The sequence below is a fragment of the Hemicordylus capensis genome, chromosome 4 (assembly GCF_027244095.1).
Source record: "Hemicordylus capensis ecotype Gifberg chromosome 4, rHemCap1.1.pri, whole genome shotgun sequence".
Lineage (NCBI taxonomy): Eukaryota > Metazoa > Chordata > Lepidosauria > Squamata > Cordylidae > Hemicordylus > Hemicordylus capensis.
The window spans coordinates 106,799,699-106,825,284 of NC_069660.1; the positions used below are offsets into that span (position 1 = coordinate 106,799,699).

Below are 25,586 nucleotides of genomic sequence, written 5' to 3' on the forward strand. Positions count from 1 at the left end.
TAGACTCCATTGTCTTTAGATACACAAAGTTATAATAGTGAAAATTCATTTCCTAGGCTTTTCAATGAGTTATTTAATACATTTGATTATTCCAAGGGTTATGCAAATGTGAAAAGAAAGTTATATAACATAAAAATTCAATAAATTGTAAAAGATTTGAATCAATTGGTTCAGTTTTACTTTTCTGTGTATTAGGAAGCATTTCATTTCTCCACTTTATGTGGGTAATTTCAATCAGCTGATGCTTTGGTTTTGTGTTTTTTTCATAAACAGAGATATTAACATCACCTCAAGGTAGATTTATTGCAAATGCAATAAAAACAAGGAAAGCAATCATTATTAATGCCATCAACATATTAGTTTTAATTATAAATTTAAATGTTTTGAATTTTATAAATTTTATTTTGCTGTAGGAAATGATTATATTATTACAGTATGTTGTTTATATTGTGGAAATTGTGAACATCTGTGATTATATAATATAATATATGACCCATATTCTCTGGGGCCTTAGAAAGGTGAAGCAAGAGCTCCATCCTCACAAGCAGCTGGAACACTGTCTGTGCTGCAGGGTTGCATTACAGTTCAGTATGACAGGAGTGGGACTGAGAAGCAGTTTTTGCTTTCCTTCCCTCCCTGCAAAAGTCCCATTTGCTGCCAGGAATATGTCACTGAGGACTGTGGATCCTCAAGGACATATTCTTGTCAGTTAACAGAACTTTTCTGTGGAGGGTAGAAAAGCAAAAATCACTTCCCAGTTCCCCTCCCAGCATGATGCAAAGCAAGCCTGGAGCATAACTAGTGTCCCAACTCCCTGCCACCCTTGTAAAGCTGCAGAGAATTTAGGCCAATGTGCTTTACTCTGGTATTTCTACTATAGTGATATTAGCTTTACTAATGTATTAGATTTGTAGGCAACCTTACATGCGCAGTGGGTCTTCTGTGGTAATTCTTCCATATTTGTTGTCGCCTGTGCTGCCTGACAAGCCACTCCTGCAACTCAAGAGACCTTTGGGAGTGGCCTTCAATGAACACAGGAGTTATATTTAGAAGAAAATAAAACAAAAATGTAATAAATAGTGTCTGTGCAGAAGTACTTGCACATGCTGATGGACTCTTGTCATAATCACTGACTGATGTTCATAATCACTGACTGATGTCCTCACTAACAGTGTATACATGCAGCAGGAAAAAAAAGTCTGTGCAACCTACTTCTGGGTTGTGTAGAGCACTTCTGAGACAGGGAGGACCGATGAAAATTGCCTTCTACCCACACGAGCATCTGTGCTTCAGAAACACAGATCCAAGCACTGTGTATATGCTTTTTTGGTATGCACTAGCAAGCCTTTAGTGAGGATATTGATCACTGTTTTTAAGTACCGTATTTTACGGACTATAAGACGCTACGGACTATAAGACGCACCTTAATTTTAATCCAGTTTTTCAGAGTTTTAACATATTAAACTGTTAAAACATATAAGACGCTCCTGAATTTTGGCGGATATTTTTCGAGGAAAAAAGTGAGTCTTATAGTCCATAAAATACGGTAGCTCAGATATATTTATTTAAGACTAAACGGTTTTGCCTCTTTCTAGAGCAATAATTACAGTATTCCTAGATTTCATATGATACTTTGTTCTCTTTATAGGCATCCAAGATTTCCCAGAAAATATAAAGTGCTGTAAGTGTTTAACAATAATTGAAGCCAGTGTCAATCCTATTTCTAAGTAAGTATCCATCAATGAAGTTTTTCTTTTTTTATAAGTGCAGTGTTTTATGTATGGAAATATGAAGGTATATCATGAATAGAATATAATTACTGTATTACAAAATTATGTAATTAACTGATCCAAAGCATCATTCAGTATTTATTGCAGCTAGTAAGTCTGTGGAATGTATCTTTGCCTGAAATGAATTAGACAAGATACATTCCACAAATTTGGAATGTATCTTGCCAGGTTTGCCAGTATCAAACCATTGAGGAGCATGGGAAATTAGCATTGGACTTGGATCTGGGAAGCCTTATTTTCCCCCTGAGACTTCTGAGTTACCAGTTAATGTCTCTCAATGTCTCTCTTTATCTGTAAAATGAGAATAAAAGTTATCTATCTTATGGAATTGTCAGGGGAAATGCAATCCAAATGGTAAAGCACTTGATAAATTAAACTATGAGGAATCTCTGCCTTAGTAGGTAATGTGGGTGTGGGCAGAGGAGGCTATAAAACTCCACTTAGAACTACTTGCAGGAGTTTAAGGAGGTGCTAAATGAACTGCAAAATGTTGATGTTGTCGCTGGGTATCATCCAAAGCAGTGCTGGCACAAGAGTGCTATTGCAAGCCATTCCCACCACCACCTCCTCTTTGCTTCAGCACTCAGAGCTGCTGCCACCCGCAACCCCTGGCTGAAAGATTGTTCCAAAAAGATCAAGGAACCCCCTGCAATTGCATGAAATGTAGCATGGGTTGCTGCAGCGGGAGAAGGGAATTCCCACAACCTGAGTGAAGACACTTTAAGAGAGTCTACTTTCAAAGGTGCATCTTTGCCCAGTTAGCATGTTTTACCTTCTTTTCCCCTGTTGACATGGGATTGTAAGTGAACTCCTTAAATGCATGATGTAGAAATGATTATGCAGCTGCAGGCAATCTTGGACGAAGCATAGTATCAAGACCTATATCAGTCTAGTTTGGGGCCTGAAATAAATGCTGAGTGATGTTTTGGGTTAATTCCTTACATAACTTTGTTATAAATTCATTGGATATGTACTCCTTTAGTTGCCATGGTTTTGCAAGCTTATGTTGAGAGGAAGATAGAATGAATATGATCCTCTTCTCCTGTATCTCTGCAACCTTCATTATAGTCATTTATAGTATCCTTCTGGATTACTGGTATGTACAGTGAATTGGAGATGTCACATAGTGGTAGTTGCACTTCTGCTTCGCTTGGAGCCTGTCACTTGTCATCCTCCCCCCACCATATAGGCTAAGTTTACAGGATTTAGTTTTGCCTCCCATTCTATGTAACATGCAACTACTGGATGCAATTGTTTAGAGATCTGAGACAAAGTGTCATCAATATGCTGATGGCAGCCGCTCTATTTCTACTTTCCCCCAGTTCACTTAAGAAGTGCCTGAAATACCTATTACCTAATGGGCTGGATGAGAGCAAATTAACTCACATTCAACCCGGGAGAGGATAAGATCTTGATGAGAGCAGACCCTACTAACCATGTGATAAAAGTCTGCGGGGAGTCACACTTCTCTTTAAGGACCTGGCATGCAGGAAGTTACTTCTGTATTCCACACTGCACCTAGATTGCCAAGCTAAGCCAAACTCACATGTTACATTACATTCAACATTCATATGAGTATACAGTGTATCGCATGAGTGTACAGTGTTGACAGGGACAGTTATTCACACATTCTGTCACAGGAAAGCACTATTCAGACATTATGAAAAAGGATGCTGTATGTAGCTACAGGCATTCTAAAGCTCTTTGGATGTCTTTTCATCTGTGCTCTTCACAGTTATGATTGCATCAGTCTGATGAGGCAAATGCCATAGCTGTGATGGTGGGCAAAGGAAGAAGAGTGGCATAGGTTAAAGATGTAATAATTAGATGGTTCCATTAGATAGTTCCCTTTAGGGTGCAGTGGGAAGCAAAATACTGTAGCTTAGCACAAACCTTTTCTTTCTGAATTAGACATAGTTCCTAGAATACCAATGATCTAATGTTCCAGAGAGCTTTACATTTTAGACTGATGTAGGGGCTGCTTGTGGTATTACATGAATGGGAGCTTTGCCAAATTTAGAAGATATATGTAATATCTTTTAAGACCTTGATTCTTTAAAACAGCTGGCTTTGTTGTTTTCTTTCGATATATTTTAGTGCCTGTAGAGTCCTAATTTATGAAGCCAAGCCTATGACAGCATCTATGGCTCCATTAGGCAGGTTTTTATTTTTTAAAAGATCGCATCAAAAACTGTTCATCTTTTTGGTGGTTGCAAAATTTAGACAAAGCAGAAAGCCTGATCTATTAATAGTTGAAGGTATACACTGGTATGCATTGCTAAGGCATCTTAAGGAAACTAGAATGTGGTTAATTTAATATAAAGAAATACTTAGCTCTCCTCAGCCGCAGTATGCCACAAATTTATAGGACGAAAGTGTCCATTGCCATGTAAAGTATATAACCTATCTAGTCATTTACATTATCAATTGTTAGGCATTAAAATGTGACTTAAATATAGAACTTCTTCTTTCTACTTTTATCTCAGTTGCATAATATTAATTGCACCTTTTCTGTAGTCAATTGTGCCAATGCAAAGAGGAACAAGGAAATAATGCTTTATGGTCCCTTTGTAGGAACAAATGGCAATACACTTCATAATGTATAGCGCAATTATTTGCCTGTATAAAACTGTACTATTCTCTCTCTCTCTTCATTCCAGATGTTATAACATGTGAAATTACCATCATCATGTTCAAAATCAAAATGTACTACTGAAAAGCTTACATAGAAAAATGAAAGGGATGCTGTAACCTTAAATTGTCAAGTGCATAAATCTCCTCCAAAAAGAGCAGTGTAGATTGTCATTTCTTTTAATAACAGGCAAAATGTTAGCAGTAAGAAATGGCTTAATAATTTTTCTCTATTTACTGTACAGCAGTGAGGGGGTGAGTGCAGATACATCTCTACCAGGACTTATATTTATATTGTTCCTATAGTAACATCAGTACAAAAGCTAAATCTTGAACTTGTTTTTAGGCTCCCAGATGGTTTCACGCAGCTTTTAAACTTGACCCAGCTCTACCTAAATGATGCCTTTCTGGAATTTCTTCCAGCTAACTTTGGAAGGTAAGAATTTATTGTGTCAGTTGCCCATTAACCAAATCATTTTGGTTTTCGTATCAGTAGACAGCAAACCAACACAAACACAAAAACTAGAATATGCAGTAGACAGCAAACCAACACAAACACAAAAACTAGAATATGCATTCTTTAGCAACTCTGGTTATGCCCATTCTTTCTAAATTAGAAATGATTTAATTAGTGATCCTTTGGGGCACATCTTGAAGACTTGGAGGAATAAATCTAGAACATTAGAGAACTATTACTAATGAAATGGGATATTGATGGTTGTGAGCTGGATGACAGCAGAGCCATATTACCCACACCAACAGACAGTAAAACAAACAAGCAATATTTTTGAAATTGCAAAAAAGAGATATAGGCTGGGTTCTCACATATACAAGGAATCTGGTTACAATGTTCATCAGGATTAGTAAACCAAGAGAGCTGATTGTGAGGACCCAAATTTTCAGGGCAATCCTGGTCAGACTGCTCCGGTTAACTAGCATTTAACCAAGAAAGATAACCAGGATTCAATCAGATCCACAGGGCTCCAGTTAAACAGTGGGGCTCTGCCTCGTGGGGTTATGTGAGGAGAGTGGGCTTAGCCTGCTCCCCCTCAACATGAGCAGTCACTTGTTGCAGGGTGGCCGGATTGGCTGCCCAGATAAGCAGCTGCTTCGGTCAGGTGCTCCCGTGCCCGGCTGCAGCCCCTCAGGAGCTCTGGGGGTCGGGGGAAGGGGAGCACTGCCACGTGGTGCCCTGGTCCCTGGAACGCACTACACAAATGCAGCTGTGACTGCAAGCAGCTGCAGCTGACACACGATCAAGCAAACTAGGTTAACAGAGTGCTCACTCCATTAACCTAGTTTAAGAGGAGGGATTTTAGGTGGGCTAGCCGCCGTGGAACCACCGGGCTCACACGCAAGCCCGTGGTTCTCACAATGGGGAAAAACTAGGCTGCATTCCCTTGGCCTGGTTTTCCCCCATCATGAGAATAGCCTCACTATTTATCCACCATAGATAATCATGATTCAATCACCTCCACAGGACTCACTGATCCTGATCAACTTTTTAACCAGTAGCCTTGTGATTGTGTGAACCCAGCTACAGTTGAGAATGCGTAAGCAGATATGGAGGTAATGCAAAGAATAAAATCCAAAGCTTGGGATGACAAGTAGGGGTACACCTAGGTCCAAAAGCAGCCTGGACCTGAAAGGCATCAGAGCTCCCCCTGCCACCCCTGCCATGATGCCCACCTTAATTTTTTAAAAAAATTCTTGCTGCCTCCCTGCCGCTGCTCCTGTCTCTGGGGAGGGCAGCTCTGAATGATCAAGGGGGCTCCACAGAGCCCTGCCTTGCTGCTGCCTGAACCAATATTTGCCATCTTCACTGCCAGGGGTGGGGGGGTGAGCAGCAAATGGAGCAGGCCTTCTCCCCCGCCCCTGGCGGTGGCAGTAGCATCCTATCCGGTGAGAACGCCTGCACAGTGTGAATATAGAAAGTTGCATGTGATGTTTCATATTCACACTGTGCAGGTGTGCCTGCCAGACAGGCCGTCACCGCAGGGGGGAGGCCTGCTCCATTCACCACTCACCCTTCACCACCCTGGTGGTGAAGATGGCAAATATTTGGGTGGTGCTCTGGGAGGACCCCTGATCATTCAGAGCCCCCACCCCCAGGAGGCAGGAGGCCACGGACCTGGTTCCCGAGGTCTGTGGCTAAATCCACCTCTGATGACATAGGAAGCTGCCATATACTGAGTCAGACCATTGGTTTATCTAGCTGAATATTGTCTTCACAGACTGGCAGCGCTTCTCCAAGGCTGCAGGCAGGAATCTCTCTCAGCCCTATTTTGGAGAAGCCAGGGAGGAAACTTGAAACCTTCTGCTCTTCCCAGAGCAGCTCCATCCCTTGAGGGGAATATCTTGCAGTACTCACACATCAAGTCTCCCATTCATAAGCAACCAGGGTGGATCCTGCTTAGCTAAGGGGACAAGTCATGCTTGCTACCACAAGACCAGCTCTCCTCTCCTAAGACAGATGAAGATAAACAAACAAAACCTAAGTACCTGCACAAAAGGCCAAAGTACAGAGTCAGTATGACTAAAGGAATAGAGGATTGATTTGTATGTCCAGAGAGACCTGCAGTGCCAGATCATCGCCTTTTGCCTCTTGAGGCATACAGCTGCCCTACCCCTTCCTGGCCCCATGCCTGAGTGGGAGCCAGTTCTGATGCTATCCTAGCTCCCTGCTTGCCTCATTCCTTACCTCACAGGTCAAGGCACTGCTCTCTCTCCCTCATCACCCCCAGTCTCAATGTCTGGAGTGCACCCTTGCCTGTTTGGAAGGCACACATGAGGCAGCATTTCATTTATTTCATTCATTTATTTATTGTTGAATTTATATACTGCCTTTCATTAAAAACAATCTCAAAGTGGTTTACAAAAGTTAAAAAACATACAATAAAATGACAATAAAAATATGAAGCTGAAAATATAAAAACAAACCAAATTTATAATCTATAAAATACAAGCATAAAAACTATACACGGGTAAAAACACATAGAAGCAGCAATAAAAACAGTCATGTAAAAGCCTGGATAAAAAGCCAAGATTTAACAAGCTTTCTAAAAACTGTGATGGAGTCTGAGGAGCGAATGGCAACTGGGAGAGCATTCCAAAGTCTGGGGGCAGCAACAGAGAAGGCCCTGTCCCAAGTGTATGACAGCTGAGCCTCCCTGACCTTGTCAAGCGGGCAGCAACCCTTGGGAGCAGGCGGTCCCTCAGGTACCCCGGGCCCAAACCATTAAGGGCTGGAGCATGGAGCATGGCTCTGGCAGTGGCGCTGGCCTCCATTGCTAATGAGCTGCTAAGCCAGCAGCAGATCCTCCATCCCTCTCCCTCTTTTCTTCCCTCTTGTCTCTTCTCTCCAGCACCAAACTTGCCTTGAGACAAAACAGACAAGATTGGTTCTGGAAGTAAGGGGAGGTACAAGGAGAGAGGTGCTTAGCAGCACAGTGTTGGTGGACAGGCCAGATGCTGCCTCTGGAGGCATGCCTCTGAAGGACCGCTAGGAGAAGGAGGTGGCGGCAGCAAGGAATGTGGGGGCAAGCGACATGTCCATACCCCACTGAGCATTGCTGTGGGTGGGGGGATGGCAAGTGGCAAGTCTGGACCTTCCTCCAAAATGTCCTGTGGGTGGCGGAGGTGGGGCACAATCTATCACTCCGCAAAAGACCTTCAACAGTGCTGCTTGAAGCAATTGCTTTATTGAGGAGCCACCCCCAGGTGCTTTCCAGACTGGACCCTACAACAGAGTCAGGACATATCTCGGAAGTGTGCTTCCACACTTCCTGACACTGCAGTCCCTATGGGGACAGCAGGTGTCGTTCAGATTTCCTGTGCCTTGTTGCAAATTTAATGACTGTGATATAGAGCAAGGACGTTGTACATCCAGTGTGAAAAAGCTGCTGTTTTTTCGGGTTGTTAGTTGCTGCGAGACTGCTCCCCCTGCTGCTTACGTTCCGAATGCGAATTGCCCAAATGGAGGCATTTTGCTGCTGTTCCAGCAGCTAATCTGGAAACCGCCTTGGAGAGCTTGGTTCAAATTCCTGCTCAGTCTTTGAATACATAGTACTTTTGCAATCCATTTTCTCTGAGTTTCACTTTCCTCATCTGTAAAATAAAACTATTGTGACCTACAATTATAATGTATTATGGGATTATAATCACTATATTCCCTGTCCTCAGAACCCTGTGAGTCACAATAGTTCTTGAAGTTTTATTAAACACTTTTGCTATTCATGATGTTTTAAACATGATAAATAACAATAACAATTCATGAATTGGCCTCTTATTGTGTAAGCTTCAGTATTCCTGAGATCACTTTTGTGATATGTAAATGCTTCCAAAGGAAGATAAAGTGCTGATTTAATTAAACACGTATTTCTTTCATTTCATTCTGGGTTGTTGTTGTTGGTGGGGGTTGCATTTATTAAATTAACACTCATCTGGATTTTTGGGTAGATTTCCACACCCAACTTCATAAATGAGTGTAAACAAGCAAACTGCTGCACTATCAGCTATGCCTTTGTTGTCATACTCTTACTTGCACTTTGCTACACAACATATCCACAACATATACACCCTCACCATTTAAGATATTTAAGTTATTAATAAAAATATGGCACAGGGTAGAAAGCCACCCCAAAATGAACAGAGGGTGGGGTGGTTTATACCCCATTCCCATGTAAAGCCATTTGAGATAGGAGAGAACATAGGGAATATGCTCTGCGGGGCCTCCTTGTGCCCAGCAATAACCCCCCAAACAGCAAAATGCCCCCCCCAAATTGTGAAAACCCCCAGGAAATGCTTGTTCTTAAAGAAACAAGCCAAAAAATAGAATAAAGGCAAAACAACAAAGTCCTGTACCGTGCTCCATGGGGTCTCCTTGTGCTCAGCAATGCCCATCAAGCTGCAAAATGCCCCCACAACCACAAAACAATTGTGGGGAAATGCTTGATTTTTAAAGATGTACAACATTTACAATATCAAGAGTACATATTATTATTATTATTATTATTATTATTATTATTATTATTATTATTTATTAATTTATTCGATTTCTGTACCGCCCTTCCAAAGTGCTACATGCTACATATGAAACTAACACAGCATGTACTAATGATAATAAGACTACTGCCCTTGACAGAGATCATTAGAATATTTTCCATTGTGATCCTTGATGTAACAAAATAGCTTTCTTTTCCTCGCCTTTCAAAGGAATCCTTTGAAACTTATTATTATTACATTTGAAAATACAAAAGTATATTAATTTACTATTACAAAAAATATAAGATTTAAAAATATATAAATTAGTATATATTTGTTTATAAATGCATTTGTTACGGCAGCTATTGGTATTACTATTATGCATCATCTTATGTGCATTTTTCCCTTCTAAAGGCAGGGTTTCTTGAGAAATTGTTTGCTTGTCTTAGCTTTTGCTTTTTTGCAAAATGTATTCTCCTAGCTGATAGAAAATTACTCAAAACATTACCTTTACTACAATGCTCAGAAAAACTAAAAGTGAATGTAAATATATAGTTTCTGGATTATATATAAGATTTTTTGTGCTATTTGCTATGAAATGGTAACCCTTATAAACAGTAACTGATGGCAACATACATTGGTTTGAACACTGAGTATTGTTTTCTGTTTAATTGCTCTCATGTGGTTTGTCAGGATTTTCCACAAGAACACTGCCAGCAATCACAGCTGATGTATGCTGCCTTGAAGTTAGTTAATATTCTAGACCTGGAAATATTTGCTGAATATTACGAGTCAGCATGTTTGTGTTATTAAAATAATCAGCAAAAATTAATTTAAAGCTGTTATTTTCAGTTGTGGACATATGGCTATGATTCTCATTAGAGACTATCCAGGTGCATAGAATAATTTCATGCAAATATATGGCTACCATCATTTGTGCTAAAACAAAGAGCTTCCTAGAATTTATCATATATGTTTAATACATTTCTAATTTTAATTTACAATCATTTCTTAATCTTTAACAATTCTAGACTTGTTAAATTACGAATATTGGAATTACGAGAGAATCACTTGAAAACTCTACCAAAGTAAGTACCTAAATATTTTAGTTATCTGCAGTGTACAAATTTCATTTTGTTTTCCCCATTGAGAATTGTGTTGTCTTGTGGAATGACTCCCATTTCAATTTTTGTTTTATAACTTTTGAAAAGTTATACATTTTGGGGAATATATTCTAAACAATAGTAATGCCTGTAAACCATATACAATAAAACACTGAGCAAAATGCATATAAGCATTAAATCACTATTTAATGCTCAACATAGCCTTAATCAAAATTGGACAACAGAACAATTCAGAAGGGCCAAATCATTGGAAGAAAACTTATTTAATGCACAATTATTTTCCTAGTACTGATCTTAAAATGGATGATTAAATCTCATTTTGCATCACCACATAGATGTTTGTCCATATAACTACAAAGTGCTCTTCCAATAATCCAAGCTGAAAGTTAGTTTTGGATGATCCCGCAATAATCCCAGCCCTATCCACCCCCAGCACAGTACCTCCAGTGACTGTTGCTGGTGTCTATCTTGTGTTTTGGTGTTTTTTTAGAATGTGAGCCCTTTGGGGACAGGGAACACTCTTATTTATTTATTATTTCTATGTGTAAACTGCCCTGAGCCATTTTTGGAAGGGTGGTATAGAAATCAAATTATTATTATTATTATTATTATTATTATTATTATTATTATTATTAATGATAAAGCTGTCAGTTTCTTAACCACAGTTAAGAGATTAAGAGTGGGCTGCCAGCTCTTACTCACTCTCCACTGTGTTGCAAACTTCCCTTTTCAGGATTTATCCATGGTTTACCATTACTTGTACACTGGCAGCAATCATGGTAAACAGTACCTAGATTCCCTTTTATTGATAGTTTACAGACAGCTTCACTCTGTTTATGGTGAGAAATTTATTAACTAATTATCTTCTTGTGTCTCCATTACAAAAATTCAGTCTGTGCACAAGACTTCTGTGGCCCTACTAATATTTGCATTAAATATATATCCAGTACAGTCTAGAGCAGTGGTTCTTAATGTGGGGTATGCCAGATGTTGCTGAACTACAACTCCCAGCATCCTCCGGATGCTGGGAGTTCTAGTTCAGCAACATCTGGCAGGCCCCACATTAAGAACCACTGCTTTAAAGATGTGGGTGCATGCAAAAACCTATGGTTTAAGGTTAGAGTTAAGAGCTTTCAATTTTCACTTGTGTTCTAAAAGGTGTAGAAATTGCGAGTAAGGTGCCCGTATAAACTTCTGCATTACATATGTTGTAAAGGCTTTGTACAGCTTTTTATATTATGCTGATTTAGCAATGAAGCTCCATGCAGCCACATCTTTGCTCATGAATAGACCTCACCCTTACTTTGAAGTAGAAGCATACCCTTACTTAAGAGTAGACCCACAATTTTTCTCCCAATAAAACCTTGCATCCCTACTTGTGTATAGATCTTCCATTTTTGCTTCCCAGTAGGCTGTCAACCTTACTTTTGAGTAGATCATGCACACTTTCTTGTGAGTAGATCCTACATCATATTGTATCTTAATTCTCATCTTAAATCAAAGATTTTTGAATGACTGGACTTCTAGGCTTTTTGAAAAAGGAAAATCTGATTGAACATTATGGGAAAGGGAAGTTTTAATAGTAGCTCTTATCTGTGCTGTCCAAGTGAAGCCTCCATATTCATAGGCAGTATATCTGATTTATAAAGTTCATGTTCAAAGGCAGTCTGCCACTGCCTTATGTGCCCACTGCCTCGTGTACCCTCGCAAGGCCCCTTGTTACTAAAGTTCAGAGATAAGTATAAAAGTGCTAGACTGCTCCTGGAGTCTCCTTTTGAAGCAGCTACGTGTAGAACCAGAAAGGACTTGCCAGGACTTGCAAGTCCTCTCCCAACTCTGGCTTCAGAACCATCAGTGGGCAAAATAAGTGATAACCTTAGTTGATTTTACCTTTTTGTTATGGGGGCTTCAGAGGCTAATAAATACTCAGCATAGACCTGGGATTTAAAGCACATTTAAAGATACATTAAACAAAATTATGATAGGTTATCTGATGGCAAAAAAGGTTGCCAACACTTAAATCCTCTTTGTAGGAGCTGATATTTAAACTGCTGTATCCTCAGCCATTTTTAATGGATATGCACCATATCTTTGGAGGAGTGGTGTCTCTTCATCTAATGACGTCTGAAAAGAATTAGGAAAATTTGACAGATGGCTTCAGTTGTATGACCAATAGAATGTTCAGGGCTTATAATGGTAGACTGTTGAAACACGTCCTTATCTTAACTACACTGGCACTACCATGCCAATATAATGAGCTTTCTGTAGCATATTTAAATAGATTACATTTTTGTTGAATATCAACTTAAAAATCAGTTTATTCAGTAGGAGGAAATGACGGGGGTGGGTTGATGATTATAATGTAATTACAAAGGTTGAAAGCAACTATGGGAGCTAATACTAGGAGAGTTTTAATATCTTGTAAATATTAGAAAGTAATCTAAACTCTATAACAGTTCTAGGTTTGAGCTCAGATATTACTGATTCAGACATGGCATTTTGTGCACAAGCACATGGGGAAACGGTGTTGAAATGAGTCCTGTGCATACCCCTGAGGATAAATAGCAATAGCACTAGCAATAGCACTTACATTTATATACCGCTTTATAGCCGGAGCTCTCTAAGCGGTTTACAATGATTTAGCATATTGCCCCCAACATTCTGGGTACTCATTTTACCGACCTCGGAAGGATGGAAGGCTGAGTCAACCTTGAGCTTTCAATACTATTGAAATCATTCAATAGTATTGTTTCCATAGTATATATGCACAAGATGCGTTCCAAAATTCATTGCACAAGGAAGGAATGTTGTACTGGAACTGGCCCAGAGTTATTTCTTATATCTAAATACAATGCAAGTCCCGTTACCTAAACCTCTGTCTCTGATTTTCTGAATTCTCTGTGTGTCTCCATGAAACTGTAACCTTCTACAATGAGCTATAAAGTTTCTGATGTGGGTCTTTAGCTATCTAAATGTTCTGTATTCCACATATACCAGGCATATGAACATATGAAGCTGCTATATATCAAGACCATTGTTCTAGCGACCCCAGTAATGTCTACTGTGACTGCTGGTTACTTTTAAGGTCTCGGGTTAGAGGCTTTTCCCTAGCCCTGCTACCTGGACTATCTCTTTGACTGGAGACAGCATGAACTAGGGGCTATACAAAGTGGTTTTGTGAACCACACTCCCAGACAAGCAGTGCTTTGCTGAGCAGTGCACAGCTCTGGAAGACAGGACAATGTGTCCCAACTTCCAGGTATCCCCCAATGCACCATGTGGCAAGCGCAGTGCATTGGGGAATTTCCACAGGAGACGAGCACTCTAGGCGCCCATCTCTGTGTGCAGCTGGGCTGAAAGTAGTCTGATCTCGCACATGATCAGAGAGCCAGGGTTAACGGTGCAATGGCACCTTTAACCCTGGCTAAAAGCCAGAATACAAAGCCAGGATATGCGGTTCTCACATGCAGCCTAACCAAGGCTGAGCTTCTGTAGCCTGGGTTAGGCTGCGCGTGAGAACAGCCTCATTGTCTTATTTATTTATTTATTTTTATTGTCAAATTTATATAGTGACTTTCATTAAAAATAATCCCAAGGCAGTTTACAAAAGTTAAAAAACATACAATAAAAATAACAACTAAAAGTATTAAGCTAAAAATATGGGGAAAAATCTGATTTGAAATTTATAAAATACAAAGATAAAAAATATACATGGGTAAAACACACAGAAGCAGCAATAGAAACAATCATGTAATGGCCTGGATAAAAAGCCAAGATTTAACAAGCTTTCTAAAAACTGTGAAGGATTCCGAGGAGCAAATGACCACTGGGAGAGCATTCCAAAGTCTGGGGGCAGCAACAGAGAAGGCCCTGCATGTGTGCAGGACAACCGAGCCTCCTTCATTGTCGGCACCCGGAGCAGACCCCCTCAGATGATCTCGTCAAGTGGGCAGCAACCCTTGGGAGCAGGCGGTCCCTCAGGTATCCGGGCCCAAACCGTTAAGGGCTTAAAGGTTAAAACCAGCACCTTGGATTGGACCCGGAAACACTCTGGTAACCAGTGCAGCTCTTTCAACATAGGTGTGATATGATCATACTGGGTAGCTCCAGATAGAACCCAAGCTGCCTCATTTTGCACTAGCTGCAGTTTCCGGATATTCTACAAGGGCAGGCCCATGTAGAGTGTGTTACAGTAATCTAGCTGTGATGTGACTAAGGTGTGGGTAACTGTGGCCAGATCTGCCTTCTCAAGAAAGGGACGCAGCTGGCACACTAGCCGAAACTGTGCAAAGGCACCTCTGGCCACCGCCTCCACCTGAGCTTCCAAAAGCAGACCTGGGTCCAGTAATACCCCCAAGCTGCGTACTTGCTTCTTCAAGGGGAGTGCAACCCCATCTAGAACAGGTAGAATAACCTCTTCACGATTGGCTCTCCTACTGACCAGCATTACCTCCGGCTTGTCCAGATTCAGTCTCAGTTTATTAACCCACATCCAACCCATCACGGCCTCCAGTCCCTGATTCAGGACATCCACTGCCTCCCTAGGAACAGGGGACAAGGAGAGATAGAGCTGAGTGTCATCTGCATATTGCTGACAACTCAGTCCAAGTCTCCGGATGACCTCTCCCAGTGGCATCATGTAAATGTTAAACAGCATGGGGGACAAGACCGAACCCTTCAGGACCCCACAGACCATTGGCCATGGGGCCAAGCAGTAGTCCCCCAGCACCACCTTCTGGACCCTCCCCCCATGAAAGGAACGGAGCTACTCCAACACAGTACCTCCAATTCCCATACTCAAAAGGCGGCCCAGAAGGGTACCATGGTCAATGGTATTGAACGCTGCCGAGGGGTGCAGCAGAACCAACAGGGGCGCACTCCCCCTGTCTAGCTCCCGGTGAAGGTAGAGCAACCAAAGCAGGTCACTAGAGCGACCAAGTCAGTTTTAGTCCCACATCCAGGGCAGAAGCCGGATTGAAAAGGGTCCACATAATCCATATCATCCAAGACCCTCTGCAGCTGGGACACCACCACATGCTCTATCACCTTGCCCAAAAAGGAATGGTTAGATACAGGTCTATAATATGGGTTATTAGAGATTTATATCAGCCCAGAGTTGTTTTGCAATTCAAGGAGAAATAGGCATAAAATGTATCTATATAATCTACAACCAATTCTACTCTGCACTGCAACATATTTATTGTAAATATTTATACTTTGCCTTTTGTTCCCTAAGGTAGCCGACAATAGAGTATATCATTACAGTAGAAAGCAATTTATTCAACTTTGAGTGGTAGAGCGGCTAATTGTGAAAATGTTAAAACCACTCCTCACATCTTTACTGTTCTGGTGAATGCGGTGACTGCCTTTATGAGGCCTTTGGAAGACCCAGTGAAATAGTGCCCTCTCACTCGGAAGTGTGTTTGATGTAACTTGTGTGTGTGTGTGTGTGTGTGTGTGTGTATAAATTATTTTAATAATTGTTTTATGCTACTGTTTTTATTTGTTTTATGCTACAGTTGTAATTGTTTTGTGTATTATAATCTGTTCTGATTTTTAAATATTGTTTTAAATCTTGTATACCACCTAGAGATGTACATATCAGGTGGTATAAAAAGATAGATAGATAGACAGATAGATAGACAGACAGATAGATATAAAGACAGGTGCCAGTGTCCTCAGAGCATAGCTAGGAATTATATTTAAAACATATAATTTGTTCTTTTAAAAAGTTTTTGAATACACATGCCAAAGGAGCAATTTTTGTAAAGATCCCCAGAATGTACGTTAAGAGAAAAAGTATTTGCACAGTCTTAAGAAAACCAATCAGAACAGACAGGCTAGTAAGACAGTTCCACATCCGATGAGGATTCTCCTTTATCAGTAAAGGGGTAGTGGGTTGCCCAAAGGGTAGAGGGGGTGGAAGGAAAGTAAATAGCTACTTACAAGTAGGGATGTGCATGGAACAGGTTCCATGCATTCCCAGGAGGGCGGGGGTGGGTCACTTTAAGTGACAGAGAAGGTTTTCCCTCCGGCACTCACTTAAACTGCATGGGTGTGGGACTGTAGCTCCCTGCTTGCAGCCCCCTTCAGCATTGCCTAGCATTGCCATAATCATGGCTAATACGTGTGTCGGAGGGGGGGGACACAGCAAGCAGGAAATTGCAGTCCCACACCACGCGGTTTAAGTGAGTGTATGGCGGGGGAAGTGGAAAGACAGGAAGGGATAGGTAGGAAGAACCTTCCCCGTCTCTTAAAGTGATACCCCCCCACCCTTCAAACCAGTTCTAACGCTGGCTGATCGGGCCAGTTCTGCGCTCCAGAAAAGGAGCGCTGAACTGTTTCTGTGCACATCTCTGCTTACAAGTGCTGTTGTTGGCGGCAGTGACAACGGGGTTGTGGTGGCTGCAGGGGGGTTCCTCCCCACTCCCACTGGCCTCCTCAAAAATAGGCAGGGGCAGCGGGAGTGGGGGGGAACCATTCCCTTGCAGCCTCTACCGCCAGCGGCAGCACTTGTAAGGAACGATGTACTTCCCTCCCACTCCCTCTACCCTTATGATAGCCCCATTTATTGGTAATGGGGAATCATCACTGGATTCCCCTTTACCAGTAGAGTTCCGAATTGGCTCAATTCGAACTAGGCCCGGTTTGGTTCGGACTCAGACCGGCTGAGGCCAGTCCAGTTCGACTCCAAACCTGTTGAGCCCAGTTCAGACCAAGCCGGCTTGCATACCCCAAATTTGCCATTTGAAGAGGGAGGAGGAGAAGGAAAGCATCTGCTTCCAGGATGTGTGCAAGTGTTATATGTAAGTGTGGAGCATTGAATAAGTATGTTTTTATGGGTGCTAATGTATTGCTCACTGTCACTGCTGTTGCTACTACTATTACTACACAGGTTCTTGTGTTTTACAAAATAATAATAATTAAAAAATAACCTACTGCACGCATCCCCCCAAAAGAATACTAAATTACCTTGCTTTATTGCTGCTTTATCCAATACTGCTTTATCCAATTACAGAAGGGCCTTAGCATATCTGACTTTGTCAATTTGACATTGTGTTTAGATGCCATTTATTGCCACTAGCAAGCTTTTATTTGTCTTTGCAATAATGTATGTCCATTAAATCTATGCCTTTTATATAGAGATAGTATCAGTAGCTGAAAAGACAGATGTATTGTGTTCCTCGCAGGAGGATACAAAGGCAAGCCTTTGTCTTTGCCAAGCACCATCAGTTTACTGTAACATAACTAATTTGTTGAAATGCAGTTTCCAAATTACTTCACAGGGGATCTGGATCCAAAGATTTGATTCTTTGGTACAGCTCAGTACTGAGGAAAGTAAATGAAACTGTTCTTAAATCAAATATTAAGTTTTCATGAAGTGTCTTATTGCTTATGCTAGTGTGTGGGGGGGGTGTTGTCGAGTAGCAGAGTGTGCAGGGGAAGGGAGAAGGATTTTTCTGCTCTCTCCTGCCTCTCTAAGTGTTCTTTGCCTTCAAAAATATGTAACTGATGACTACACATGAACCTCAGGGATATATATATATATTTGGAAGACAAAGAACAGAGGGAAGAGGACAAGGAAAATACCCCCCACTCCTGGGTGCGTGTGCGGCTTGGGAAGATTTTGGCTGTGTTACCAGCAGCCTTCCGCATGGGACACAGCTGTGCTGAATTCCCAGCTTGCTGCTCTACATGTTGGCCACTTGATGCAATGACATCGTCACAATTTATTTTCCCATATGCTACTGGGAGATGTAGTAGTACTGGGTAGTGCATTGGTGGCAGCCACCAGAACACGGACTGTGAAAAGCTTACAATGTCAAAAGTATGTTTCAGTCCATTAGGAAGACGTATTGCAGAATGTGTTTTGCCATAGAATGGTGGGTTTGTATTTCATATATACTTGACTTATCTTGTGAAATTACCTACAGTGCTGATAATGAGGACATCACTTTATAAAAGAATTGGATCACAGTATGTATGAGAAGAGGATAGAAAAGATTTATTTTGGGACATTTCCCTTTGCAATTGTTTAAAGACTTTCTGGCAAGAGAACCTTCTAACATCAGAATTCAAGAGCAGTAGCATTGTAATATACTGGTGAATAAATTGCTTTCCTTTCTCGTCGTTTCTTATAAAGATAATTAGGTAAACTTGCAAAGCATAGCTCAGTTTCACCGCTAGCTGTGTTGGTAGCTATCATTCTCAATATATTAGGGCAACTGTTTGGCTTCTTTGCATAAATAATTGAACACTTTAACATTTTCAGATCTATCATGTAAATATACTAGTCCCAACCTTAAGTAGTGCAGCGGGGAAATGCTTGACTAATAAGCAGAAGGTTGCTGGTTCAAATCCCCGCTGGTATGTTTCCCAAACTATGGGAAACACCTATATCGGGCAGCAGCAATATAGGAAGATGCTGAAAGGTATCATCTCACACTGCGCAGGAGGAAGCAATGGTAAACCCCTCCTGTATTCTACCAAAGAAAACCATGGGGCTCTGTGGGTGCTAGGAGTTGAAATCGACTTGATGGCACACTTTACCTTTAAGTTTACAGTATGTATTGAGCAGTGTATATTAACATCCTATATGAAGATATTTAAATTTACACTAAAAGCAATAATAACTTTTTTATGCAAGGAACATATTGCCAGGAACCTTTCATCTCAATTTTTAATGGGTCTGAAAGCATTAGTTGAAGGTAAAACACTCACATTTAATTTTTTATTTATTTTTAATTGAAACTGAACTTGCAACATCTAATTCAGGGTGGCTTCTCATGATTGCCACCAAGTAGGCAAGCTGGGAACTTCTACTCACACTCCTGGTTGGTGTGTTGTGTGAAGCCACCAACCGCCAGATACTGAACTCTGTCCAACTTCAAATCTTGGTTGCAGAAGTCAGGAGTATCTCAATAATGCAGTACAGAAACTGGTGGTTGGTGACTTCACATGGCATGCCTGCTGGGAGTGTGTGCTTGCTGGGAACCTCTGGTTCCTGACTTATCAGCAATTATGTGAAGCTGCCCATCATGTTGCTTTCACTTCGGTGTCTACATATGCATATACCTCTTGCTTGAGAGATTTATTTCAGGAGTGAAGACTTCAGTACTCACATGAGTTCTTCAAAAATACATGAATTGGTTATTTAAGACCACACATATTTTGTCAAGAAGCTCATCAGCAGGGGCAGCCTAGCCAATGTCTCTAGAGTAACTTGTTAAACATTCTTACATGCTGTCTGATAAAGAGGGAGGCAATCTGTATGTTTATTCCTTTGTAGGGATGTGCAAACAAGTGTGAATTCGAACTGGTTCAGTTTGACAGTTTGAATTCAAACCAAACCAGGGATTGGGTTTGACCTGCCGGTTTGAATTTGAACTGAACTGAGCCTGGTTCAATTGAACCAGTTCAAACCAGTTTGAGCCTCCAAAACTGGGTTGGGTGGTAGGAACCCATGGGTGCTAACTATCACCCAAACCCCAAAGCAATTGGACACTACTACGATTTCTAATGATTTTTTTTTTTAAATATATTGCCCATTGTTCCCTATGTGGAGTACCTAGGGGCAAAAAACTGGGGTGGCTGATAGGCACCCAGGGGAGCCTACCACTCATCAAACCACAAGGCAATCAGACACTTCTCTGATTATTGGTGAATTTTTGAATTGTTTTTCAATTTCCAATAGCTAATAATGGGGATTTGAGGCAGCCCCAAACCCCCTTTGGGGGCTGCCAGAGCACCCCACAGTGGGTCTGGGTGCATGGTAGGGCTGGCCTCAACTCCCTCCAGGCACCCCCAAGTTGATACGAATTATTGTTATTTATTTATGAATTTTTAAAGAATTAATTTTTAGCTCCATAGACATGCATTGGCTCCATAGGAAATTACAGAGTGCCTTTTCACCTACTGACCTTAATTGCTTATTGTTCTGAACTCTGAGTTCAGGTCACAGCAATTAAGCTATTAAGGTGAAAGGGAACACAGTGTTCTTTTTTAATGTAAATGCTCAGGCAGTGGTTTCCTATGGAGCCAATGCATGTATATGGAGCCAAAAATTAATTCTTTAAAAATTCATAAATAACAATAAATCCTATCAGTTTGGGTGTGCCTTGGGGGGGGGTGGAGGCCAGCCCTGCCGTGCCCCCAGACCCACTTTGGGGTGCTCTGGCAACACCCCCAAAGGGGGGGAATGGGACATTCTCAAATCCCCATTATTCCTTATGGGAGGAATATAAAAATTGAAAAAAATCTTCAAAAAATCATTAATTATCACAGGAGTGTCTGATTGCTTTGCCGTTCAGTGGGTGATAGGCACCCCTGGGCGCCTACCACCCACTCCAGGTTTTTTTGCCCCTAGTTACTTCATATAGGGAATAATGGGCAATAATAATAAAATTTTCAAAAATTAATTAAACATCATAGGAGTGTCCAATTGCTTTGAGGTTTGGGTGGTAGTTGGCACCCATGGGTGCCTACCACCCAAACCAGTTTTGGAGGCTGAAACTGGTTTGAACTGGTTTGAAACAGGTTTTAATTTGAACTGAAACAAAGGGGGGTTCAAGCAAAACCAAAACTGAACCTCCCCACCCCAGTTCGAACCCAGTTCAAATTTGAACCAAATCAGGCAAACTGGTTTTGTGCACATCACTATTCCTTTGCACATGCAGATCAGCCCCTTCAGTTGAAATCACTATGGACTTCTGCAAATGCACAGAAAGGTTTTGGCAAGTACATATTTTGAACTCTACAGGGAGAAAGCCATTTAAGGAAACAAAAAGGGAAAGCACCCCCTGCTATTGCTTCTTCTCTTCTCCCGAATAATAAATAAATAAAAATCATCAACTACAAGTGGTTGAAAGACCTACATAATGACCCCAATTCAGATAAAACTGGTTGTTCTGAAGTCAATCATAACTAAGATCTTATTGATTTCAGTGCCTTTTTTCAATGAAATTTAAGTGCACCTGATCATATGTATAATTATTTGCAAGTGAGTCCAAATTGAAATTATGGGAACTGTGCCAGTGATCAGGTTGCACACTTCTCTAAATTGAGACCTTCATGCATTTAAAGATCCCTAAATACATATACTATGTATACATACCTATACTAAAGCATTCTTGCATGTTCTTCATATCTCCAGAATGGAAAGTAGTAATACATTTGTATCAGTCCATAAACGTTTATGCCACAATAAACTGGTTAATCTTTAAGATGCCATGACTGCTCGTTTTGCTGCAACAGACTAATACAACTACCTCTCTTATCTAAGAACATAAGAATAACCCAGATAGCTTAGGCCCAAAGCCCATCTAGTTCAGCATCCTGTTTCACACAGTGGCCCACTAGATGCTCCTGGGAAGTCTACAGGCAAGAGCTGAGGCATGCTTTCTCTCCTGCTGTTACTTTCCTGCTGTTAAATACCTGCAAATGATATTTAGAGCCATCTTGCCTCGAAGGCTGGCCTATAGCCCTCAGACTAGTAGCCATTGATAGACCTGTCCTCCATGAATTTATCTAAACCCTTTTTAAAGTGATCCAGGTTGTTGGCTGTCACCACATCTTGTGGCAGAGAATTCCATAGGTTAATTATGCATTCTGTGAAAAGTACTTTCTGTTGTTAGCCCTAAATTTCCCAATCTTCAGTTTCATGGGATGATTGCTCATTCTAGTGCTGTGCAAGAGGGAGAAAAAATTAGCTCTGTCAAATTTCTCCACACCATGCATGATTGTATAGACCTCTATTATGTCTCCCCTCAGTCATCTTTTTTCTAAACTAAAAAGGTGTTGTAACCTTACTTCATAAAGAAGGTGCTCCAGGCCCCTGATCATTTTGGTTGTCCTCTTCTGCACCTTTTCCAGTTCTACAATGTCCTTCTTAAGGTATGGTGACCCAAACTGTGCACAGTACATCAGGTTTTGTAGCACGATAGGGCATTATAAGGGCATTATAATATTAGCAGGGATCCCAAGCATGGAATTTTATTTTCAATCCCCTTCCTAATGAGCCCTTGCATGGAATTGGCCTTTTTCACAGCTGCTGCACATTGAGTCAACACTTTCAATGAACTGTCCACCATGACCCAAAGAGCCCTCTCCTAGGGATGAGCACGAAACTGTTCGGTGTTCTCTTTCTATCCTTAAAGGTGTCCTCCTGCCTTCGAACCTGCCCCCCGCCAGTTCTATTCCTAGAACGCCGAATCCGTTTGGAACCCCGCGTTCAAACCAGTTTGAACGCAGGGGCAGAGACACCTTTAAGGATGGGGGAGGGTGTACTTACACCCCCATGCCATGTTTCCTCTGCCGGCGTTCCCTTGAAAACCGGACCGGCAGGGAGGCAGCGTACCTCTCTGCCTCCCTGGCCCCTCTTCGGTCCAGAAGTAACCAGAAGTATTTTGTGCATATTGGTATGTGCGCACGCCTGACATGTACATGCACGCACGCTACTTCCGGTCAGTACCAGACCGAAGAGGGGATGCAGCAGCAGGGAGGTACGCTGCCGCTTCACTGGTCCGGTATTCAAGGGAGTGCTGGCGGGGGAAAAACAGCGGGAGGGGAGTGCACCCTCCCCCATCCTTAAAGGTGTCTATCCGCCTTCAAACCTGCCCCCGCCAGTTCCATGCACATTCCTACCCTCTCATGGTCAGTGACTGACAGTTCAGATCCCATCAGTGTATATGTGAAGTTGGGATTCCCCCTCCCATATGCATCACTTCATTTGCTTTCATTGAACTACATTTGCCATTTTGTTGCCTCGCCCCCCAAGTTTGGAGAGATTCCTTTTGAGCTCCTCATAATCTCTTTTGGATTTCACTACCTTAAATAGTTTGGTGTCATCTGCAAATTATGGCCATCTTGCTGCTTGCCCCTATTTCTAGATCATTTATGAATAAATTTAAAAGCACCAGTCCCAGATCCCTGTGGTATCCCTCTTCTTACTTCCTTCCATTTAAAGAACAGTCAGTTTGTTCCTACTCTCTGTTTCCTGTCCTTCAACCAGTTACCAATCCACACATGAACCTTCCCCTTATCCCATGACTGCTAGGTTTTCTCAAGAGTCTTTGATGGGGAACTTTTGTCAAAGCTTTTTGGAAGTCCAAGTACACTGTGTCAGCTGGATCACCTTCATCCACCTGATGACATTCTCAAATATCTCCAAAAGGGTGGTGAGGCAAGATTTGCCTTTGCAGAAGCCATTCTGGTTCTTGCTCAGCAGGGCCTGTTCTTCTATATGCTTTACAATTTTATCCTTGAGGATGCTTTCCATCAGTTAGCTTGGAACGGACGTTAAGCTAACTGGCCTGTAATTTCCTAGATCCCCCAAATCCCTTTTTGAAAATTGTTGTTGCATTGTCTGATTTACAGTCCTCCAGTACAGAGCCTGATTGCAGGAATCCTCTATAATAAAGAGCTAAAGTGTGCACCCGTGTCTCTGCGCCCATGTCTTTCTGGGGTGTTCTGGGTATGCGCGGAGCGCATGCTTAGAGCGCCCGAGAAAGATACGGCCGCAGGGAAAAGGGCGGCTATGTTGGCTCCCGGAAGGAGCAGGGAGAAGGGAGCAGGGAAAGACAGGGCAGGGAAAGACGGCGGCGGTGGCAGGACCAGCCTGACCGCGGGGTGGGGGGGACGGCGGCAGGACCGTCCCTGCCGCAGAAACAGCCGCGGGGAGAGGAGAGGTGGTGGCGGGTCTTGCCTGGCCACCGAAAAAAGAAGGGAGAGGAAGAAGCCGATCGAGGCGCCGGCAGAGCCGCCGCGGCCACCACCGCCGGACGTGGTGAGGAGGCGGCGGGGGAAGCAGAAAAGGGGAGGCCGGCGGTGGCCGGGGGCCCTTGCCCGCCCGGGGAGACCGGCCGCGGCATGGAGGCTGACGGCGGTGGGAGGGGGAATGGTGGCGCGGGGCCCGGAGCGCACAATTCCCCTAGCGCCCATTATTTTAACAGGCCTGAGAAAACTGGTATGCTATATATTTTTGCACAGAGGTCGGCAATTTCACATGAGTTCTTTAAGGACCCTTGGGTGGATGTCCAAGCAATGTGTTAATTTTTTTTATTTTTCCAGACTATTTAGAACATCTCTCATCACTCTGTCTTTCTCACTTCTTTAGTCCCTGTCCCTGAGAAGCCCAGTTCAGACACAGGTATACACTCAGCATCCTCTGGCATGAAGACAGATTCAAAGAACTCATTTAGCTTCTCTGCAATCTCCATATCCTCTTTAATAATCCTTTTCACACCCTCATCATCTAATGGACCAACTGCCTCCCTGGCAGGTTTACTTCTTCTTATGTATTTATAGAAGTTTTTGTTATTCCACTCGATGTTTTTAGCGAAATGATCCTCAAACTCTCTTGTTGCCTCCCTTATTTTCACCTTGCATTTCTTTTGCCAGAGTTTGTATTACTTTCTTCTCTTCCTTTGGGCAGGCCTTCCAATTTACAAAGGAAGACATAAATTATAGCTTCCTTGGCTTTACTTGACAGCCATGCTGGCACTCCATGGAAATTTGGTGGTACCTTTCCTCCTTTTTGTTATACATGCTAACTGGGCTTTTATTATTGTGGTTTTGAGTAAACTCCATGCATTCTTGAGTGAAGTGACTCTCCTGATTTTCCCTTTCAGTTTTCTTTTCACCAAACTCCTCATTTTAGTTTCCTCTTCTGAAATTCAAAGTGTCTGTGTTAGACTTCCTTGGTGATTCTCTCCTTGCATGTATGTTGAATTTGATCATACGATGGCAGTGATGTCGTTGAAAATTCAGAAGTGCAGGCCATGGGGTACAGGGTTCTGTTGTTTCTGAGATGTTCTGAGCATAGATTCTTATCTACACTCAGAACACCTCAGAAATAACAGAACCCTGTACCTCGTGGGTTAGAAACCTATGGAAGTAGCTGGCACCCTCTCACTGCCACTCACTCTGGGCCATGCCAGCGCCCCACAAGTGGAGTTAATGGGGCTGCTGAAACCTCCATTGTTCCTTATGGGGAAAAAACCTTAAAGACGTAAAAACTTCTAAAATCATTTAAAAATCAGCCCTTTGCCCAATCCCTCTG

At 42.0% G+C, this 25,586-nt stretch overlaps 1 protein-coding gene across 29 annotated transcripts in view; it reads left to right on the plus strand.

Annotated features, from left to right (window-relative positions):
* Positions 1-25,586, plus strand: part of LRRC7 (leucine rich repeat containing 7) — a 378,525-nt gene that overhangs the window by 193,737 nt on the left and 159,202 nt on the right. For 28 of the 29 annotated variants that reach the window (XR_008306746.1, XM_053248546.1, XM_053248555.1 and 25 more), the window contains 3 exons: positions 1,649-1,727; positions 4,768-4,857; positions 10,436-10,492. Coding sequence is in view for 26 of the 29 variants with exons in the window: in XM_053248546.1 (XP_053104521.1) it covers positions 1,649-1,727; positions 4,768-4,857; positions 10,436-10,492 (226 nt within the window). In the remaining 3 variants the exon portion in view is untranslated. Of the gene's footprint in view, positions 1-1,648; positions 1,728-4,767; positions 4,858-10,435; positions 10,493-18,462; positions 18,506-25,586 lie in introns of those variants that run through there. The other variant, XM_053248572.1, reaches the window with a different exon arrangement.